The sequence below is a fragment of the Panthera pardus genome, unplaced genomic scaffold (genome assembly GCF_024362965.1).
Source record: "Panthera pardus isolate Hobbes unplaced genomic scaffold, ASM2436296v1 HiC_scaffold_25, whole genome shotgun sequence".
In the NCBI taxonomy this organism is placed as follows: Eukaryota; Metazoa; Chordata; class Mammalia; order Carnivora; family Felidae; genus Panthera; species Panthera pardus.
The window spans coordinates 72,259,039-72,281,995 of record NW_026526821.1 but is presented as its reverse complement, the minus strand read 5'-3'; the positions used below and the strand labels follow the sequence as shown (position 1 = coordinate 72,281,995).

The 22,957-nt window shown below is 38.6% G+C and overlaps 2 protein-coding genes across 4 annotated transcripts in view; one reads left to right on the top strand and one right to left on the bottom strand.

Moving 5' to 3' along the window:
- Window positions 1–9,314, top strand: part of TSPYL6 (TSPY like 6) — a 91,667-nt gene extending 82,353 nt beyond the window's left edge. The window contains 2 exon segments of the mRNA XM_053890710.1: window positions 3,961–4,114; window positions 9,065–9,314. Coding sequence (XP_053746685.1) covers window positions 3,961–4,114; window positions 9,065–9,314 — 404 coding nt within the window.
- ACYP2 (acylphosphatase 2) overlaps window positions 1–22,957 on the bottom strand; it is a 279,196-nt gene that overhangs the window by 129,639 nt on the left and 126,600 nt on the right. The gene's annotated exons all lie outside the window — the stretch shown is intronic.

The window sequence follows — 22,957 nt, the reverse complement described above, 5'->3', positions numbered from 1 at the left end:
GTCAGTTAAGCCTCCAACTTCAGCTCAGGTCATGATCTTACAGTTCCTGAGTTCAAGCCCTGCATCGAGCTCAATGCTAACAGCTCAGAGCCTGGAGCCTGCTTCGGATTCTGTCTCCCTTTCTCTCTCTGCCCCTCCCCCACTCACTGGCACGATCTCACGCTCTCAAAAATAGAGATTAAAAAAATAACATAACATAACATAAAATAGAAGTGGATTCTGGGGTAAAAGTTTCTCAACTATCTATAAATGACAATCAAATATCATTAAGTATCACTCAATTCTAAAAAGGAGACAAATCCAGAGCTGGACTCCTCACTGGAGGCTGATTCATGGAAGGATGAAGAGAGCTGAAGCCCTTCCCAGGCTTGAAAAGAAAAGGAGAAGCGAGGCAAATCACAGGCACCTGCAAGGGCACCTACCCCGCCGAACGCCAAGTGCTCCTAAGCATACTCTTGGAGAATATAACACTCACCTAGGAATGAACATAGCTCGCAGTATAGAAACCGACTGCTGATTAGCTTAACCTGAAGTCAGATGCAGCCACACTGAGGGCATGAGGGAAGGGAAGGGGGGGTGGAAGGAGTAGGAGAGTTACCTCTTCATGTATCCTAAGAGAAAGTCAACAGAGTGCCTAAAATGATTTAAGACAAACCGTTTTTATTATTTAGAAATTCAAAGGAATGCCCACAATCAATAAAAACAGTTGCTGAGAAGATGGGATGGTTTGAAGACAGGAAGCTGCTATTTGATATTTTTAGCACTTTTTGACTTTTAAAACAAGGGCAGCTATTATTTTATTTTAAAAAAATTAACTTATAAAAACACAAGGCAGTAGTTTTTTTTAGGGGAAAAAAACTATTAATTTTTGGAGGCCTTTCCTGTGAGCTATTTGTCAAAAATGTCTAGAGTAGCATGGATACAGCTGGTAGATCATAGCTAGTCTGAAGTCAACTTCCTAGAGGTTGAAGACTATTAATTTTTCTGATGTAAGAGTCACATAAAAGTATATTTATGTGTATTTAGGTCAGCGATGCCCATAGATTAGAAATGGAAGTGGCAGACTGGGGGAGAAGGGAAAGGCTCTCATGGCCATGCCCCCAAATTTACAGAAAGTGATAAAAGCCAGGAAGACCTGGGATGCCTGGGTGGCTCAGTAGGTTAAGGGTCTGACTCTTGACTTTGGCTCAGGTCATGATCTCGTGGTTTTGAGTTCGAGCCCCGTATGGGGCTCTGGGCTGACAGCATGGAACCTGCTTCTAATTCTCCTTCTCCATTCCCTGCCCCTCCCCACTCTTGCTCTCTTTCAAAAATAAATACATACTAAAACAAAAACAAAACAAGCCAGGAAGACCCAAAGTCAAGAAGAAAACCATAGAAGAACTAAAGAACTCAAGAACACAGTGGCCATCTGGCATTGGCACAAATGACACTACACACATTCACTGGCCCTGGAAGAGTCATTGCTGAAATGATAGACTAGAGCCATTCAGGCAAGGCTAACATCTGCAAAATAACTCCCAAGTGGGGGTGGGGGGATGGTGATAAGGGATAAATTAACACACTTTAGCACTTTAGAAAGAAGAGTATCTAAAATGGTTTAAAGTAAATAGAATTCTGCAACATTTCCTAATTGGCTCTTGAGGCAGCAAAGTCAAGCTTTACAAATCCAAACAGGTTTAAAGGGATGGAAACTAGTGCCAAAAAAAAAAAAAAAAAAAAAAAAAAAAGGCTTTGGCTCATCTTACCCATGTTACACCTTGGTTGCCCATTTTATATGCCATTTAATTGAATGTGTGCAATACAAATTTTGCCTTTAACATCCTTACCTATCCAGAAAATTCCAACACTTAAGATTTTATTTCTAATAGTTACAGATACAGTCAGACTACAACTAATGTATTATCTATAATAATCATCCTCCCTGGTACTAGTGTCTTATCATCCATGTTATATTTTCCTGACAGGTTTTATGTTCATTTTCACGGTTCTTCTTTATTAAATGGAGTTTCTTACTTTAATTCAATGATTATCATATATTTTTAAATAACTGCAGATAGATCATCGATTGTACATCTGTCTAAATATTATCCTAGTAAAATGTGTCAAGTTTTATTAATAACACTTCCCTTGGTAATATCCCATTACTTTTTACGGTCCCTAATTCACCATTCATGTTGCTTTTTTCCTTTAGTGGACATTCTGATGTAGCAGATTTGACAGCGGTTTTGTCTGGGGCATGTTCGGATGGAGCCAAGAGCAAAGTGGACAGTTATGAGAGGTGTACACAAAAATATAAAAACGCTTTATTATAAATTATAGTAATAGTAGGGGTGCAGAAATAGGATGGCTTGTGGCTCTGGAATGGCACAGAGACCAGGAAAAGGACAGTTTGTTTCATATAGAATATGGTAATTTTTACAGATGGCTTATTTTTTTTAATATTTTTGAGAGAGAGAGAGAGAGAGAGAGAGAGACAGACAGACAGAGAGAGAGAGACAGAGAACAAGCAGAGAAAGCGCAGAGAGAGAGGGAGACATAGAATCCGAAGCAGGCTGCAGGTTCCGAGCTGTCAGCACAGATCCTCATGTAGGTCTCTAACCCACAAACCGCGAGATCATGACCTCCAAAGTCAGACACTTACCCGACGCCACGGAGGTGCCCCCAAATTGGCTTGTTATTTAGAACTTACCCAAGTATTCCATACTCAAAACAACGCATTAGGGGCACTGTGCGGTCTGAACTATTCCCCTGTTGTCATGCGTACCTAAGGTTCATTCCTGGACACTGTAGTTTGGCCCATGCCACCTTGTCTTTTGTGGAGCTCCCTCCTTTCATTCATCCTCTTAATATCCAAACTCTACCCACCCCCAGAGCCCAGACTCCATAGTTTCCACCTCCTCTGCCAATAGCTATCCTTTGGTCTTCTGAGTGGCTACCACACTTCTTTGCCATTTGACAGAATATTCCCTATATTGGTAATTAACTTTCACAGGCATAAGTTTTATTTCCTCAGGTAGATGGTAATCTGCTCAAGATCAAGGAGTTTATCTTTTTTCCTAATTTCCTAAAGTGCCAAGTGCAAAGCTTCACATGGCAGGTGCTCAATATATAAGAGCACTCAATGACTGATTCCAATTATGTGTGAACCACTTCTCTTAGGCTCAATTTATTTTGTCTGAAAAGAGTGAACTTCAGAAATTTCTCTCTAGCCTCATCATGCCATGAACGAAGTAGTTTCCTCAATTAAAAAAAATGTAATCTTCAAGTGTGCCTATTGTTTAGAAAAGAGGGTCTCAGAGACGGATTCTGGGTAACAATATCCTCTTGTAACATGTAATAAGGATGAGTCACTTTAAACTAGACCAGAGATCATTATATTCTAGAAATTGCCTCTTCACAGTGATTGATAAGGGGAAACCATAGACTTTAGGTGTACTGAATCAGAAGTATATCCTGATCAATCATAGATGACTCTGTGGGCTTTAGTCAATACCCTAGTCATTATCTTCCTTACTCAAAATGTAATCCACAGACAAGAAAAATGCACATCAGCTGGGAGCTTGTTAGATATGCAGAGTAATAGGCTCCACCTCAAACTTACTCAATGAGAATTCTATCTTTTAACAAAATCCCTAGGTGATTTAAAAAGCAGTGGAGTGGGTCGCCTGGGTGGCTCGGTCGGTTAAGCGTCCGGCTTCGGCTCAGGTCATGATCTCGTGGTCCGTGAGTTTGAGCCCCATGTCAGGCTCTGTGCTGACAGCTCAGAGCCTGGAGCCTGTTTCAGATTCTGTGTCTCCCTCTCTCTGACACTCCCCCGTTCATGTTCTGTCTCAAAAATAAATAAATGTTTAAAAAAATAAAAAGCAGTGGAGAACCTCTAAACGAGCATAGCTGATTGCACAGGACTTTTTGGACGCAGACGTCAATGAGTATGGGATTTTCATCCTTTCAAAATAGTCTTTACCAGTGGCTCAACACAGATTCCTGGACACTCTACCCCCAGGGTTTCTGGTTCAGTAGGTCTGGAGTGGGATCCAAGAATAAGCATTTCCAACAAATTTCCAGATTATGCCATTGGTGATGCTGCCAGTCCAGGAACCACAGCCACAGGGTTACACTGTCCAAATATGACAGGCCACCTATTCTGGGAATTTTGCTTCGAGTGTACTCCCAGTAGAAGGGAGAATAGTGAGCGAGTAGACAGGGAAGACAAAGAAGGGACAGCAAAATATTTCATTTTTGTTACAGAAAGGAAGTTAACACTCCTTTGTACACAATCAGGTAAAAATAGGCTGAAGAAATTACTATATCAACACCTGTGCTCTCCACAAAGTCTAGCAGCAAAAGGAACCCCATCTTATATAAATTCTATTTCAACATTGAGACTTGTAAGAAACAAAAACCATGGGAAACATCCCCTTCATTAGACATTAAGTGACAACAATACAGATTTAAGATGAATTTGAAAATGACTCTTTGAGGCCTGGATTTGTATTTTTAGGTCAAGCAAGGAAGTAAAAGGACTTATGAGTTTTTATCAACATGGCTCTAAAACAAGTAGAAAAAGAAAATTGAGAAGTGTTGAGAATATGTACACATTTTTAAATGTCTTAAAAAAATCCAAATATTTTTTTTTAAAAAGACTGTCAAAATTGTAAATAGAACAAGATTCATATAAACCAAAGAGCTCCACCTAGAGTCTGAAGACAGGTTCTCATTACTTAGATCCTCAAATGATGAAGCACTATTTACCCATATCTTACATATATATATATATATATATATATATATATATATATATATATACATACACACTACTTTCCATTGATGTTGAAAAAATATTTTCACAAAATCTTTATAAAAAGGGTAACTTTCTCAAGTGTGAAATAATGTTAATTGAAAGGAGAAAATAAATTTTTCTAATCCTGTCTGTAACCTATTTTTCCCCTCTACTATTTTATAATTTAAAAACCATTCTCTTAAAGCAAGTTATTAAAAAGTGGGAATAGTGTTCATCACAGCACAGAGAAGACAGCTTTAAAAAATGCCTCTTGGGACACCTGGGTGGCTCAGTCGGTTAAGCGTCCGACTTCGGCTCAGGTCATGCTTTCCTGGTTCCCAAGTTCAAGCCTCACATTGGGCTCTGTGCTGACAGCTCAGAGCCTGGAGCCTGTTTCAGATTCTGTGTCTGCTTCTTTCTCTGACCCTCCCCTGCTCCTGTTCTCTCTCAAAAATAAATAAATGTTAAAAAATAAAAAATAAAAAATGTCTCTTACCTGAACTTGCTGTATGACCTTGAGCAAGATGACTTCCAGCCCTAAGTTTTTTCATCAATAGGGGTTACGCAAAATCGGTGGTTCTCAGCCCTGGCTGCACATGGGAACCCTTTGGGACCAACAGAGATAAATTGATGCCTGGTTCCCAGCCCCAGAGATTTTGATTTAGTGAGTTGCTCTGACGTGGGGCCCAACCTCATTGACTTAAAAACAAAACAAAACAAAAAGCTGCCCAGGTGATTCTAACATGCAGCTGTGGCTGCATCAGACCAGATGGTCAAGCTCTTCACCTCAAGTATCTACCTAGCTAGGTAGTGGTTCTCAAGCTTCAGGTGCTTTGAGTCACCTGAAGAGCTCGTTAAAACACGGACTGCTGAACCCACCCCAGGGATTCTGATTCAGTAGGGGCCCAAGAATTTCCATTTCTAACAAGTTGCCACATCATGCTACAGGTCCAGGGTCATGTTCTAGATGATGACTTCAAAATGACATTCTCCAAATTCCAAGTTATTTTTACTCTACCCTAACGAACCACAGTATATTGTTAATTAGCCTCCCTGACTCTAGTCACTCTTCCACCAGTTCCTACACCAGGCTACCAAACTCACTTAATATCCTAATCTACAAATCCTGCCAGTCCCTCACCTGAGACTCTTCAGTGGTTCCCCAGCGCTAATATAGACCGGACAAATTAACCTGACACTAAAGGCTTTTCGTAGTTTGACCCTGAACTACCTTCCTTTCTTTTTTCTTCCTTTATTTATGGAGAGAGGGAGAGAGCACTCTTGAGCGGGGCGGAGGGTGTGAATCCCAAGCAGGTCCATCAGTACAGAGCCTGACACAGGGCTCGAACTCATGAACCGCGAGATCATGACCTGAGCCGAAACCAAGAGTTGAACGCCTGACTGAGCCATGCAAGCACCTTCCAAACTACCTTTCTAGCCTCAATTTCTAATAGTCCCTGTCATCTGCCTATGCTCCAGTCACTTGTCCCCAAATGCACAAAGGAGGCTATTTCAGCTCAGTGCCTTTGTACCAAACACTCCTTTCTCTTGCAATGTCCTTACTCAACCTTCTTTTCCTGACATAGGTGTCACCCAACCTTCATTCTGTATGCCAGGTACTCTGCTAGGCATTGGGAGTTCAAGGGAGAATAGGACAATCGTTTCCCATAAGGAGTCTTGAGGAATTTAATTAGGACAACACGTCCCAATTATCCCTTCTCCCTCACTATATCATATTTTTTACTTTCTATATATCATGTTTTGTCATCTTAAAACACCTTCTAGCTGGGGGTTGGGGGAGACTGCTGCTCCTGGGGATTAGCCAATTCTCAAGAGGTAGGTGTGGTCAGCCTTGAGTACACCTTTAATATGCAAATTTACCAATCCAGACCCCTACACCTCCTCTATCCTACCCAGGCACCCCAGGAGGCAATATTGGTTTCCCTAAACACCCCAGGGCCAGCTAAAACTCAAAGCCTTCTGGAATTATTCAAACTAGCCAATCCTGAACTGTTCACCATGCCCTGTCTTGCCTTTCCCTCTGAAACCCTAATAGCAGGCTCTGGCTTAACCTTCCCCTTACTCCCTCCTGCTGGTGTTTTCCCTGTGACCCCGGGTAGCAGGCCATACCTTCTGTCTCTAGGATCTGTAAATACAGTAAACTTGTGTTTTCCCTAAGCTCCTCTGTCTTCTCTTATGGCTGCACCTGGCTAAGCTTCTCATAAAAGAACACAAAACATTTACCTTTCCGTACCAGTTGCTGAAAAAGTTGATACAGCTAGAGATGGCCAATAGCACAAACACGCAAGTGTACCACAGGCTTCTGGGAAAGTTTGCTTCCAAGACAAAAAAGAATAGACCCAGAGCCATCCCTTCCTTCAGCCTTCAACGTGGGTGATGATGGAAGCTGGGGCGGTCACTTTACACCCGTGAGGAAAAGAGCAAGAGAAGCCTTCAGACCAGAACCCTGACAGCGATAAGGAATGAGGCACCTGACTATGATATCCCCCACCCCGCCCTCCAGCCTCCTTTATATCTGCGAAGAACCAACCCCTGCTCCTCTGAGCCACCTGTTGATCAGGTTACCAGTCACTTACAACTGAAAGCATTCTCTCCAGGTGGAGGTGGGGGATGATACTAAGCAAGTAATTGTTCCTAACAGCTCTAATAAGTGCCATGAAGAAACAGAGCGTGGAGTGAGAGGGTTTCACAGAGTGAGTGGGAGAAAAATCAGAAAGACTTGGAGATAAAAATACGCATCCGTGCCAGGCAGAGGGAGCGGCTTCTGTACAAGTCCTAACGGAGGAAGAGTATGGTGTGGTGGAGGGACTAAAGCCAGCGAGAGGACAGTGAGCGGCAGAAGATGCAGGAAGACAGACAAGGCAGGAGGGGGCGCACATGCGCCTGGCGCCACCCCACCCTCCCCTTGTTTCCCCACCTCCACTCCCCCACCCCAGCGCTCCATTCCTAGGGCCCACCCATCTTCTTCCCCAGTTAAACTGGACTTGTCACAAAACCTTTAACCATCTTTGTACCCCCAGCACCTAGCAGAGAGACATGGGAAGACACGTAATATCTGCTGAATAAAAATCATGACAGAATATTTTTATTAAAAATTATCCCCAAAGCATTGATCCAATAAGGGGCCTGATTCATAACTATTTTTTGAGGCCCCTTTCTGCAATTAAGTCCCACCACCCATGCAGGTACTCCTTCTTCACATGATTGACTGAGATGCTTGTTCCAATAGAACCTTAATAGGGTTAAAATATTAGGTGAACTTCAATAAGTCTCACAGCTCTATAATTTCCTGATTTTGAGGATTTTCTAAAATCACTAGGATCTTGGCTTTAATACCCCAGCAAAAGAGAAACAGAAGCAGAGAGAAACAGTTCCATTATGAATCAAAACCATATCTGTATTTTTTAGAGTGGGTTTATAGATGACTTTATTTCATTTCCATTTATTTCTTAATTTTTATAATTGTCTTGATTCACTTAAATTACCTAAATCTATACAACTATGTACTTACAAAAGTACATAGAAGAAAACCTCCTCATCTATGAGTCCTTAGTTTATTCAGTATTTATCTGAAAAATACTTCATGGTTTTTATCATTAAAATTGAACCACCAGTCTACATTTTAAAAGGCATGTAGCTTGGGGCACCTGGGTAGCTTAGTTGGTTAAGGATCCGACTTGGGCTCAGGTCCTGATCTCAAGGTTAGTGAGTTTGAGCCCCACTTTGGGCTCTGTGCTGACAGCTCAGAGCCTGGAGCCTGCTTCAGATTCTGTGTCTCCCTCTCTTTCTCTTCCCTCCCCCACCCCCAAGAATAAATGTTAAAAAAATAAAAATAAATAAAAAGTACATAGCCTTTGTTTGACTCATGTCTAGGAGTTAACACTTAAGAAAATACAGTATAGGGGAGCGCCTGGGTGGCTCAGTTGAGCATCCAACTTTGGCTCAAGTCATGATCTCACGGTTCGAGGGTTCAAGCCCCACATTAGGCTCTGTGCTGACAGCTCAGAGCCTGGAGCCTGCTTCAGATTCTGTGTCTTCCTCTCTTTCTCTGCCTCTCCCCTGCTCGAGCTGTCTTTGTCTCTCTCCTCTCTCTCAAAAATAAATATTAAGAGAATTTTTTTAAATACAACATAGGATAAGCACACGATGTCAGCGTTGTGGTGGGGAGGGCAGCGGAGAGCAGTATATTATTGGTTAGAATTGTTGGCATAGGGCAGTAATAAAAAGTAAACCAATTTTAGTTGGTTTTCTCGTTTTCAGGTTCCCTACACATATGTACCCTTATTGCCTGTACCAGGCAGATGCTCCCACTGCCCTGCCTGGTGCCAAGCTGCTTGTCCCTGTCCCCACCACACCCCCAGACTCCATCCACAGACAGCCTCCTTTTCACCATGCAGTTCTCAGTTCAGATGTCACCTCCATGGAAACCTCTTCCCTGGCCATCCCATCTGAGGCAGGAAAACCACCACTACTCCTTTCACAGCATTTACTACTATCTGAAAACATCTAGTTTACCTATTGTTTCTTTATCACGGGTCTCCCCGCAAAAGAAATTGAGCATCATCTCTGGCTCATGGCTGAATCCCAGCACCTGGAACTGCCTGGTATACCTATGTAGTAGGTACCAAACAAATAATTGTAGAATAAATGAAAAAGATATACACACATAAATATGGATGCTCACTGCAAACAAGATTCATAAAAGCAAAAAACTGCAGGGACACCTGGGTGGCTCAGTCAGTTAAGCATCCGACTTCAGCATCAGGTCATGATCTTGTGGTTCGTGAGTTCGAGCCCCGTGTCGGGCTGTGTGCTGACAGCTCAGAACCTGGGGCCTGCTTCAGATTCTGTGTCTCCCTCTCTCTCTATGCCCCTCCCCCACTCACTCTCTGTATGTCTCTCAAAAATAAATAAACATTTTTTAAAAAGCAAAAAAATGCAACAATATGAATGCCCAGCAATAGATGAATGATTAAATTAGGATAGATCCATACAGTAGAATACTCTGCAGTGATTTAAAAAGAACATTTGCTGCCATGAAAAGATATTCATGGTATTGTAACAGTGTTGTATGGTGACAGATGGTAGCTACACTTGTGGTGAGCACAGCATAAGTATAGACTTGTCAAATCACTATGATGTACACCTGAAACCAATGTAACAGTGTATGTCAACTACACTTCAGTTTAAAAAAAAAAAAGATATCCACAATACACAATACTGTGAAATGTTTAAAAGTTGCAGAACAATACGTATACCATGATCATGATCCCATCTTTGCTAATGATAAAGAGATAAATGTAACCATATGGGCATATATAGTTGTGGGTTTTACAATAACAGGATTATACCGTATGTATTTTTAACATATACACATGTTTCTACACACATAAGAAAAAATGTGTAAGACTATGATATTAGAAAGACAGGCAAGGCCTACATCTTTTAGCCCATATAATTCCATATCATTTGAATTTTTGGAACACTTGTAAACCTTCTGCAAATTAAAAAAAATAACAGTTTTATTTTGTAGTGGGTAGACTGAAATAGGTTTCAAGCTGTTGAAAAATTGAGATATCTTTTTAAAAAATATTTTATGCTCACATTTTCTTATCTAAGTTAACTTTAAAATATGTAAAAATAAATACTTTAAAAGTATATTTTATTTATTTTATTTTATTTTATTTATATTTTAAAAAGTAATTAATCTCATGACTGCCAAAACTTGGAAGCAACCAAGATGTCTTTCAATAACTGAATGGATAAACTTACTGTGGTACATCCATACAGTGGAATACAATTCATCAGTAAAAAGAAATGAGCCAAACCCATAAAATGTATAACACCAAGAGTGAACCCTAAGGTCAATGGTGAACCTTGTGTGATTACAGTGTGTCAACACAGGTCCATCCTTGATTTAAAAAAAAACAACAAACATTCTGGTGAGTGATACTGATAAGGGGAGAAGTTATGCATGTGTCGGGGAGGGCATACACAGGAAATTCTTATGCCTTCCTCTCAATTTTATCATAAACCTAAAACTGCTCTAAAAAAGCAAAGTCTTAAAAAAAAGCTTTAAAAACTCAACATTTCTGTACTTTAAAATTTAAACTATACAATTATCATCTAAAATCTGTTTTTTGAAATAAATTCCAACCCACCACACACACCCCCACCCGCCCCCACCCACACACACACACCAAAAGGAGGGAGAAAGGGAGGAACTCTCAAGCCATGAAAAGATGCAGAGGAATCTTGAAAGCATATTTCCAAATGAAAGAAGCCCATCTGAAAAGGCTGAATACTATGTAATTCCAGCTATATGCCATTGTGGAAAAACTATGGACACAGTGAAAACATGACTGATTGGCAGGGGTTAGGAGAGTGGGAGGGAGGAATAAACAGGTTGGAACACAGGATTTTTAGGGCAGTAGACGTATTGTGTATGATACTATAATGGTGGACATGTGTCATTCTACATTTGTCAAATCCCACAAAACCTACAACACAAAGAATGAACTCCAGTGTAAACTATAGGCTTTAGTTCATAATAGTGTATCAATATTGGCTCATCAATTGTAACAAATGTGCTACACCAATGTAAGATGTTCATAATATAGAGGCAAATGGGGGTGGGGTGGGGGCAGAGGTGAGGGGATATATGGGAACTCTACTTTCCGACACAATTTTTCTGTAAACCTAAAACTTCTCTTAAAAATAAAATCTATCGGGGCGACTGGGTGGCTCAGTCGGTTAAGCGTCCGACTTCGGCTTAGGTCACGATCTCACTGCCCGTGAGTTGGAGCCCCGCGTCCGGCTCTGTGCTTACTGCTCAGAACCTGGAGCCTGTTTCAGATTCTGTGTCTCCCTCTCTCTCTGACCCTCCCCCATTCATGCTCTGTCTCTCCCTGTCTCAAAAATAAATAAAACGTTAAAAAAAATTAAAAAAATAAAATAAAATCTATTAATTTTTTAAAAGTTCATTACTGCTGCATTATGTTTCTTAAATATTATTATCTTACTAAATTCACATATCTAAAATGTAAACTTTAAAGCAAAAACCAGGGATTTAAGTAGTTTTCATACAGATGCTATATTCCAAAGGAAAATAAATGACTTGGTATTTGGGGTCTAAAACCTGATGTGAGAACTCCAGCTCCCCTGTAGGTATTTTGTTATGTTTTTAATTTTCCACTGGAATGATTTCTATCAGTCAGGTCACACTAAAATTTTTTTCCCAAAATTACAGCTCCTCAATGAATTTCTGTCTCTTAGAAAATGTCCAAGTCTTCTGTATTTCAATAGAACATGCAATGGAAAACACACCCACACCTATACTCACACAGAACCAAGGAAACTTTCTTAATAATCCCATGTATTTGTAGAAAAAACTTTGATGATAAGGCATAAAAAATATTAGTTAAGTGCCTTGAGATTCTCAGATGAAAAAGGAAAAACTGGTTATTCTGGTTGCATAGAAATTCATTCCACTAATGGTCTGCCTGAGAACAGTTATTTTTTTTTTTTTTTTATTTTAAATAACTTTGGGGCGCCTGGGTGGCTCAGTCCATTAAGTGTCCGACTTCGGCTCAGGTCATGATCTCACAGTCTGTGGGTTCGAGCCCCACGTCAGGCTCTGCGCTGACACTCAGAGCCTGGAGCCTGTTTCGGTTTCTGTGTCTCCCTCCCTCTCTGCTCCTCCCCTGCTCACGCTCTGTCTCTCTGTCTCGCAAAAATAAATAACAGGTGAAAAAAAATTTTTAATTTTAAATAACTTTTAATCTGACACTACCTGTTCACAAAATCCATTGCTTCATTCCAATCCACTGCTGTAACAACTAGAAATTCAAAACAATGGCATTTCATAGTTAAAGCAGAACGTTGTTAAAATTCCTATTTCACACAAATGCTAAATATCTGTGGAAGAGATAAACATGACTATATTGATGAACATGTCTCTATTCTACTTCTAACTCTTAATATATGGACACATTTTAAATACATGTATATTGTCAACTCTGCATAGAACCATAGAATCTCAGTTGGACAGGACCTATGAGGTCACCTACACTGACTTACCATCCAATGAGTTAGATCTTCTACCACACCCTTGACTTGTCTGATATCTACACCATCAGTTGGTACTCTTTCTATAAAGGGACAGAGAGTAAATATTTGAGGCTTTGTGGTCATCCAGTCTCTGTTACAGTTGCTAACTCTGCCAATGTAACACAGAAGCAACAGAAGACAAAACATGAATGAATAGGCTGTGATCCAATAAATCTTTATTTACAAAACAGGCAATAGGCCAGATCTGGCCTGAAAGCCATGGTATGCCAATCCCTGATGCAGACCACTCCTAGTTATTGATAAAATTCCATTAGATACATTAGATACCTTTACAGGAAAATTCTTTGTCAAAGTGAATTGAAATAAACAAATTCACCCATTACTATAACCAAAATTATCACTTTCTAGAACAACATAAAAGACTTATCTTTTCCCATGTATCAGCCCTTCAAATACTTGAAGTAAACTATCATGATTTCCTCAAGTATTCTTTTCTCCAGTCTAAATACCTTCAATGTCTTCAAGCATTACCTATAATTGTGATATAGTTTTCCAGACCACGTAACCATTTGATCACTCTCTTGAGTACATTCTCCAGCCCATCAATGATGCTTTCAAGTGCAAACTACACATACATGACATATGGTTTTAAAAATATATAGCAATCAAGATGTAATTTTAATTTTAGAATTTGGCTGTGTCCACATGCAAATGTTTTTAGTTTTTTGTGTTTTGAGGGCTTTTTTCCCCCAGAATTCCCATTTAGTTTTTAAGAAAAATATATTTTGTACAGATTTAGTCAAAAGTTTATGCCCAGCTGTGCACTGACAGCATGAAGCCTGCTTGGGATTCTCTCTCTGTCCCTTTCCCACTCATGTGTTCTCTCTCAAAATAAATAAATAAACTTAGGAAAAAAAAATTTGTGCTCAGAATTATAACTCTATACATTAATTTTAAATGGTTACCAATGGGAAAAGTAGCTTTAATGAAACGAAACAATAGACTTAGGGACAACTGGGTAGCTCAGTTCATTAAGCGTCTGAGCCTTGATTTCAGCTCAGGTCATGATCTCACAGTTTATGAGATGGAGCCCCGAGTTGGGCTCTATGCTGACAGTGTGTAGAGCCTGCTTGGGATTCTCTCTCTCCCTCTCTGACTTTTCATTGCTCTTTCTTAAAATAAATAAGTAAACTTTAAAATAAAAATAAAACAATAGACTCAAATGGTTTCTATGTATCAAAAAATGTTGGCGAATCTTACCACCACAATTGGAATCACATAGTGCAATTTGCAAAAGAAAGCCATCAGTCATTCTTTCTGACCAAATGAAACACAGAAGGGGAAGAAAATACACACATCTGCAGCATGTCCTGGGATCTCCTGGCACCTTTCCAAAGAGCTGCTACAATCGTAGCCAAGCCACCTCTAAATGATGTTGCCTGTTGAATTCCACATTTCAATAACTTCGGATGAAAGCACACTCATGTTTTTAAAAGACAACTTAATTCTGATTTTCTTATGTCATAGCACTCTTAAATAAATAAAGTTTTTTAACAACCAGAAGAAAATAAGGCAATATTTATTTAACCATAAATATACCACATGTAGTCTGACCTTGCCACCTATTTCTGTAACTTCTCTTTACCGTGGTTTAATTTTTTGATAATTCAGTACTTTAACCAATACTGCACACAGTACATGCTAGAGGAATGAATTCACTCTCTACCATCTATTTTTATTTGTAATGGCATCCCAATTTATAATGTTGGTGAAGCTTGATTTACATTCTTTGCTGCATGCTTCCTGTTTACCTATCATCAAGAAAGCTCTCCCTGGTAATCCCATCCATGTATATAACTTCAAACACTATCCACAGAGGGACAACCACCAAATTTATTTCTCTAGCCCAGTTTCTCTGCAGGCATGACCCATATATCCAAGAGCCTAGTGGCATTTCCACCTGGCTAGTCCAACTGCCACTAGAACCCCATGTGCAGAGATGGAGTCCTATGGGTCACCTAATGAGAGCAAACGTTTATTTGTTCTTTATTCTGGGCCAGGCTCTATGCTAAGTGCTTTCTGTGGATTTTCTCACGTAAGCTTCACGGTGCAATTAAACATGGCACGCTCATGTCCTTTTACATGAAACCCCATTAAAATGATAGCATCGGGTCACCTTGGTGGCTTAGTCAGTTAAGCATCTGACTTCAGCGTGGGTCATGATCTCGCAGTTCGTGAGTTCAAGCCCCGCATCAGGCTCTGTGCTGTCAGTGCAGAGCCTGCTTCAGATGTTCTGTTTCTCTCTCTCTCAAAAATAAATAAAACATTTTAAAAATAAAATAAAATAATAGAATCAAAATACAAAAAATGTAGCAGACATCATTCATTGCCTACCCACTACCCATTATCCTCCCCTTCTTTCTGGCCAAGAGAACACCAATTTTATTCAGGGAATCAATATGCCAAACCAATTTCCCAGTCTTCTTTGTAGCAAGGAATATTTATATGACCCTATACAAGCCAGTGAAATACCCGCAGATGTAAGCTTGGGCAAGTTTGGGGAAAGCAACACAACCATTATCCCTTCTTGCCTTCTTCATGTCTTAATTATGGATATTCTGTACAGCTGCACTTTCCCTTTTTCTGATCACAAAGGAAAGGCTGAGCAAATCTCAGAAACATTGACCCTGATACTACCAAGCTACTGAACCAAGGCCAGTAACCATCTACCTCCAGACTTCTTGTTACCAAGAAAAATGAACCCATTTGGTTTATCCTTTCTAAGTTCTGGTTTTCTATTAACTTGCAGCTGAAAATAGTTCCAGCTGATACGGAACTATAACCTGAGCAAGAGGTTTCAACAAATTAGAAGGAAAGTGGATGGAGGATAAGTAACTAAACAGAAAAACCAAAGATGCTTCGGCCTAAGTGCCTGCAGAACCAAAAACAAGGAGAAGCTAGTCAGCTTACCTCATGACTCCACAGAAGACTTGGGATCTGGAGGCACCAGGAAGGAAAGACAGGACCTACAGATTTAACATTTGGGAGGTTTCCCAACAAAAACATCATCTCTCCCTCAGAATTTATGGAAAATTTCCTTAAAAGTCTGTTTATTCTTGGGGCGCTTGGTGGCTCAGTTGGTTACGTGTCCAACTTCGGCTCAGGTCATGACCTCGCAGTTCATGGGTTCGAACCCTGCACTGGGCTCTGTGCTGACAGAGCCTGGAGCCTGCTTCAGATTCTGCCCCTCCTCTGCCCCTCCTCTGCTTGCATTCTGTCTCCCTCTCAAAAATAAATAAACATTAAAAAAAATTTTTTAAGTCTGTTTATTCTTGGCTGTCTGTTCATATTTATGAATAAAAGAAGAGGAAAGAGAAACAGTGCAAAAAGCAGAAGGAAACAAAATGAAAAAACACACACACAATACCATCAGGGAAATCTGAAGAAAACAAGGACAAGACTCTATGAAGCAGACACAACAGAATTAATCGGAAAGTTGGAAGACAAAATTGAGAAAGTTTCCAGATAGTAAAGTTTGGAAGCTAGCACAGAAAAAGAAAGAAAAGAGAAGAGAAGAGAAGAGAAGAGAAGAGAAGAGAAGAGAAGAGAAGAAAAAAGAAAAATCAAAGAATCATGTCCATAAGCAAGTTTCAGAAGAGGACAACCAAAAAGAGAGCGGGAAAGAAATCTTCAAAGACACAGAAATTCTCCTCCTCCCAGAGCCCAGCATTTCAAATGAAATTAAAACATGCGCTCTGGCAGAGGACTGAAACACAGAAAAAGAGGGATACACTGAATATCTAAAACATTTTCTGAGGAAAATAAACAGATATATTTTCCAATCCCTGGTATGAGAAAGACATCAAATCTCTGGGCAGTCTCACAAGAAGTCATGGAGCTATGCCTTCAAAATTCTGGGTGGGTGATGATTTGGGGGCTTGGGATTTTAAAACTCGAACAATCCATCAAGTATGAGTGTAAATGAAGGCGGTTAAGGGTTCAAACTTTTTGTCTCTCTCGTATCTTTCCTTGTGAAGCTAGTGGAGATTTAGGCTTCAACAAACAAAGGAATAAGTCCAGGAAGATAAAAATATGACTGAGAAAACAGGAACCCACTACACAGGAAAGGGACAAAGGGAAGCATGAGAATGACAGCTGTCCAGCAGGCACAGACCCAGACTGGGGAGAAGACAAGCCTCAGGGAAAGTGTAACAGACTTTTCACTCTGACATTTGGAGATAGATCTGCTGTAGAGTTTAGAAAAATATATTGATGGGTATATAGAGTTTCTGTTAGAGAAAAATGGTAAAAGTCTTAGAGACTTAGAGAAAGACTTAGAGAAAACTCTTTCAACAATGTGAAACTGCTATTTTGTGGCTCAAAATTTTGTCAAACATCGGTAGTTTCATATTGCTCAACCTAACTTACAGGTACATGATATGATGTAGGAAATTCGCTTTAATACTCTAACAATGAGAAAAGTAAAAGAAAAGTTGGAGGAATATGGGAAATAAGAATGCCATAAATTGTTATTGAAACCAGGTAACAGACACATGATGCTCATTGCCCCATTCTCTCTATCCATGGATCTGCTTGAAAATCCCGTAATAAAAAGCAATTTAAAAAGGACAGTACCAAAATGTGCCGAATTTCAATAATTTTTCAGACAGCTGAAGGAAGTTCCACTGAGCAACAGTCAGATGAAATCTGGTTAAAGAACCACTGGACACAGAAAAAAAAGTCAGTGCAAGAGCCTATCTACACTAGAACTTCACTCACAGTGGGGCAGGAAACATCACAGATGTCTCACATCCCCCTTCCATCCCTTCCTTTCTGCACTGACTCTGCTGATTCCAGGACTGAATTGTGCAACAAAACACGGCTCCTGCAAGCTGTTACAATTCCTTACACCCACAATTAAATAAGACAACCGTTTCTCACTGCCCATCAATTTCCTCCCAGCTCATTTCTCATTTTGTCTGAACTTAGGTTCGGGATTCATCCTTCTATTCACACTCTTGTAAATGCCCTCAAACCCTGCTCTCTCACTTCTGCTCCTTATAGCTGGCAACAACCAAGCCCTGGATGAACCCCACTTCATGCCTCTACTGCATACATATCCAGAGAACTAAGTATTACGGGAGAAATTCACCTAAACCAACTGACAGGCTTAATGTTATATTTATTATCACAAACTGTAAACTGGCAATTTTACTATCATTGCCATTTTAAAAGCAGCAAAATTATTTTCAAGAAGCAAGGTGTAAAACTGACAGCCAATTTCACAACAAAACAATGCATGTTAGACATTGTAATGTTATCCACAGGGTACTGGAAAAAATAACTGCTATGTCAGAGTTCTACATGAAACAAAGATATTTTTCAAGAATGAAGGTAAAATAAAAACACATACAGACAAACCAAAACTGAAGTAACACATCACCAGCTGCCCAAATAAAGGAAAATACTAAACAACATTTTTTGGCAGAATGGAAATATTCCTACACAGAAGCTCGGAGAATTAGGAAGGAAAAAAATAACAAAACAAATGGCAAATATATAGAATACCCCCCAAAATACTGACTTTTAAAAAACAATTTCTTATGAGTTTTAAAATAGGTCATTAAAATTAGCATCTAGGGGCGCCTGGGTGGCTCAGTCGGTTGATGGTCTGACTTCAGCTCAGGTCATAATCTCACGGCTGGTGGGTTGGAGCCCCACATGGGGCTCTGTGCTGACAGCTCAAAGAGTGGAGCCTCCGGATTCTGTGACTCCCTCCTCTCTCTGCCCTCCCCTGCTCTCACTGTGTCTCTCCCTCTCTATCTCTCTCAAAAATAAATAAACATTAAAAAAATTAGCATCTAAATAAATAGTGAGTTAAATGAACTTAAATAAATAGCAAGTTAAATGCTAGAGATGTTGCATTAGGAAAAGAGTAAAGAGATAAATTAATATCAAATTTTGAGCAGTTATGGTTGTATGTTGTATCTCTAGGAACTAGTAAAAGAAACAAAAGAATATACAACTTCTAACAGACAAAAAAAGTGGAATAATAAAAAATAATCAATTTAAATAAAGGCTAGAAAGAAGAAAAGGAAAACAGAACTAATAAGACAAGGGGGAAAATACAGTGAGATACACATTTAATTCTAAACATGAATGATTCCATTAAACTTAAATGGATAAATATACTAATTTAAAAACATGAGATACACATATAAAATATATTGAAATACACTTGAAACTAATATAACATTGTCCATCAACTACTTCAATAAAAACAAACAAAAGCACACAATGAGAAAGAAACATTGAAATTAAAATAATGAAAAGATACTCTATGCAAACATATATATAAATAAAGTGTACATATCTCTGTTAATACCAGATAAAGTAACTTTAAGGCAAAAAACATTATTAAAGATAGAGAAGGACACCGGATATTTTAAAAAAACACATACCCAGAATGTCATTTGTTATTATTTGAAGAGGAACCAAAAATGAACTTATAGACTATCCAGAAAGCAATGAAAAGAACACTTTTTACCCAACCTATGTAACAAACAAAAGCTGTATTTAAGGACAAATGCTTAATCATCTTCATCACTGACTTAAAAAGACTAAAATTAGGGGCACCTGGGTGGCTCATTTGGTTAAGCATCTAACTCTTGATTTCAGCTCAGGTCATGATCTCCCAGTTTTGTGAGTTTAAACCCCACTTCAGGCTCCAGCCTGACAGCATGAAGCCTGCTTGAGATTCTCTCTCCCATTCTCTCTGCCCCTTCCCCACTCACACTCTCTCTCTCTTAAAATAAATAAACTTTTCAAAAAATATCTTATTAAAAAAGAAAAAAAAAAGACTAAACCTAAAGGGAACTACAATTCATGATGAAGACTTAAAGAAAGATCAACAAAGAAATAAAGAGGGAATTAGTAAAGATGAAAGTTGAAATTAATGACTGGAGAACCAAAAAAAAAAAAAAAAAAAAAGGAGAAATGATTAATAAATCCAAAATGTTGTTTTAATTTTTTTAAATGTGTATTTATTTTTGAGAGAGAGACAGAGCACGAGCAGGGGAGGGGGAGAGGGAGACACATTATCCGAAGCAGCACAGAGCCCTATGCGGGGCTCTAACCCACAAACTGCGAGATCATTATCTGAGCCGGAGTCCGACTCTTAGCCGACTGAGCCACCCAGACGCCCGCAAAATGTTTTTTTTAATATATCAACACATAAATCCTTTCTAAACCCAATTAAGGAAAAAGAAGAGAATCAAATTATATAAGATTAGGAAAATTTCAAAGAACATATAACCGCAAATACAAAAGAGATTTTTAAAATATAAAATCCATGACAAGCAATTTGAAAACCTAGAAAACCTGGATAATTTCTTAGGAAGACATAAATGAATCTAGGAAAAGTGGAAAATTCAAACAACTAATTACAATACGCTAGATTGGGGGACGCCTGGGTGGCTCAGTCTCTTGAGCAACTGACTCGATTTCGGCTCAGGTCACTATCCTAGGATCATGGTATAGAGCCCTAAGTCAGGCTCCACATTGAGTGTGGAGTTTGCTTGGGATTATCTCTCTCTCTCCCTCTCCCTCTGCCCCTCTACCCTAATGGTGCATGCTATCTCTAAAATTAAAAAAAATAATAATAACAATAACATAAAGAAAAACAACCAAAAACAAAAACAATTGGTAGCCCACCATTGAGAAGGTACAAGGATCAAGTGATTTCATAACTTGTTTCAGCTAACTTAATAACAGAAATTCCAATATTATTCAAGTTATTCCAGAATGAAGGAAAAAATGGAAAATTTCCTAATACATTTTATGAAGCCAACAAAATTTTAACACTAAAACATAATATAGTAAAGAAAATTTTTTAAAAGAAACCATAATCCCTCTTATAAATATAGATGCAAAAATTCTAAATAAAATATTAACAAGTAATATTCAGCTATGATTCAAAAGAATAACACTCTGTGACCAATCAGAGTTTAATTCAAGGAATGCAAAGTGAAATTCAATGTGATAAAGTACATTTAATGAAAATCAACAGCAAACTATTCTACTTGGTGAAACAAAACCATTTCAAATACAATCAGACAGGGATGCCCACTATTGCTATTATTCAACATTGTCTTGATGGGTCTGGCAAATGAAATGAAAAAAAAAAAACCACATTATTTTTTGCTAATTACAGACTTGTGTACTTAAAAAACCCAATAACTATAGTTTAACCCTCCCCCCCAAAAAACTTAGTAGAATTAATGAGAATATTTGATAAGGTAACTCTGATGTAAGATAAATATACAAAAGTCCTTAGGCTTTCCCTATTATAGCATGGGAAACAGAAATGGGAAAAATATTCCATACACAGTCATGAAAAAGGCAATAAAATATTGTTATGAAATGAATGTGTCCCCCCCACCCACCCAAATTCACATGTTGATGCCTAATCCCCAATGTGATGGTATTTGGAGGTGAGGCTTTGGGGAGATAGTTAGATCATGAGGATGAGGGCAGACACCTCATGAATGGGATTGGTGCCCTTATAACAAGAGACCAGAAAGCTGACGGGATCTCTTTCTGCCGTATGAGGACAGAATGAGAAGTTGGTAATCTACAACCCAGCCAGGGCTCTCACCAGAATTTGACAATGCTGGCACTCTAATCTCAGACTTCCAGCCTTCAGAACTGTGAGAAATAAAGTTCTGTTGCTTATAAACCACCAAGTCTACAGGACTTTGCTACAGTAGCCCAAACTAACACAAAGACTTAGGAATAAAGTCAGCAAGGAAATCACAAAATCTTAATGATGATAGCCATAAAACCATACCAAAGGATAAATTTAAAAATCTGAGAAAATGAAAAGACATCCATATTCTTAGATGGGAAAATTTAATAACAGTTCTCTTAATGTCATAAAAGTGTGGAATTAATAAAATATGGACTCCTAAAGAGAAAAGGAACATTAGGTAAAAGCTAAAAAAATCTGAATAAACTATGAACTTTAGTTAATACTAATACATCACTACTGGTTCATTAATTGTAACATAACTATCGTACTAATATAAAATTTTAATGGGGGAAAGTGGGTGAGAAGTACATGGAAACTCTTGGTAGTATCTTCACAATTTTTCTGTAAATCTAAAACTTGTAAAAGATAAAGTTGGGGCTTTTTTAAGATTTTATTTTTAAGTAATCTCTACACCCAATGTGGGGTTCTCACATCCCTGAGATCAAGAGTTGCATGCTCCACTGACTGAGTCAGCCAGGCACCCCTAAAGTTTATTTTAAAAAGCATATTTGTAAGACAATCAGGGAAGTTTAAAAAAAAAACAAATATAGTTTCAATTAAATGGATAAAAGTATCTTAAAGTTTAGAGAGAAAATAAATGCCCAAGAAAGCAAATAAATGAATAAAAAAAATAGTGAAGGGAAATAACCTATAAAGCCAGCATAATTAAATCAATATGGAGTATTAGTCTAGGAATAGGTAAACAGATCTATTAAGGAAAGAGAACAAAACCCAGAATCCAGAAACAGAATCCAGTTTACATGTGATTTTAATACATGATAAAAATGTATTTCAATTTGATGGGGAAAGAGCGATTATTTAAAAATAGTGCTGGCACAACTGGCTGTTACATCATGGTAGAAAATAGTCCCCAGTCTCATATTCTAAATAAAAAACAAATTCCAGATGGAATAAATGCTTAACATAATAAATAAAGCATCAAAAAGGTAGAAGGAAACCTAGGGAACAACATTTATGATCTGTTTCTTAACCAGAAAGAAAAGATAACTATATGTGAGTTTATAAAAATTAAAAACAATTCACATCGCAAAAAAAAAAAAAAAACTATCATAAATAAACAAAACTAATGAATAGGCAAAGGATAGAATTGGGAAAATACTTGCAAAAGAGATCACAGATAATGAGTTAGTAATCATTACCAATATACAAAAAGCTCTTAAACATTGGCAAGAGGCAAGCAGCCCCACAGACAAATGGGTAAAGGATGTGAAAGGGAGTTAGTTCATGAGAACAAACCCACATAGCCACAAGCA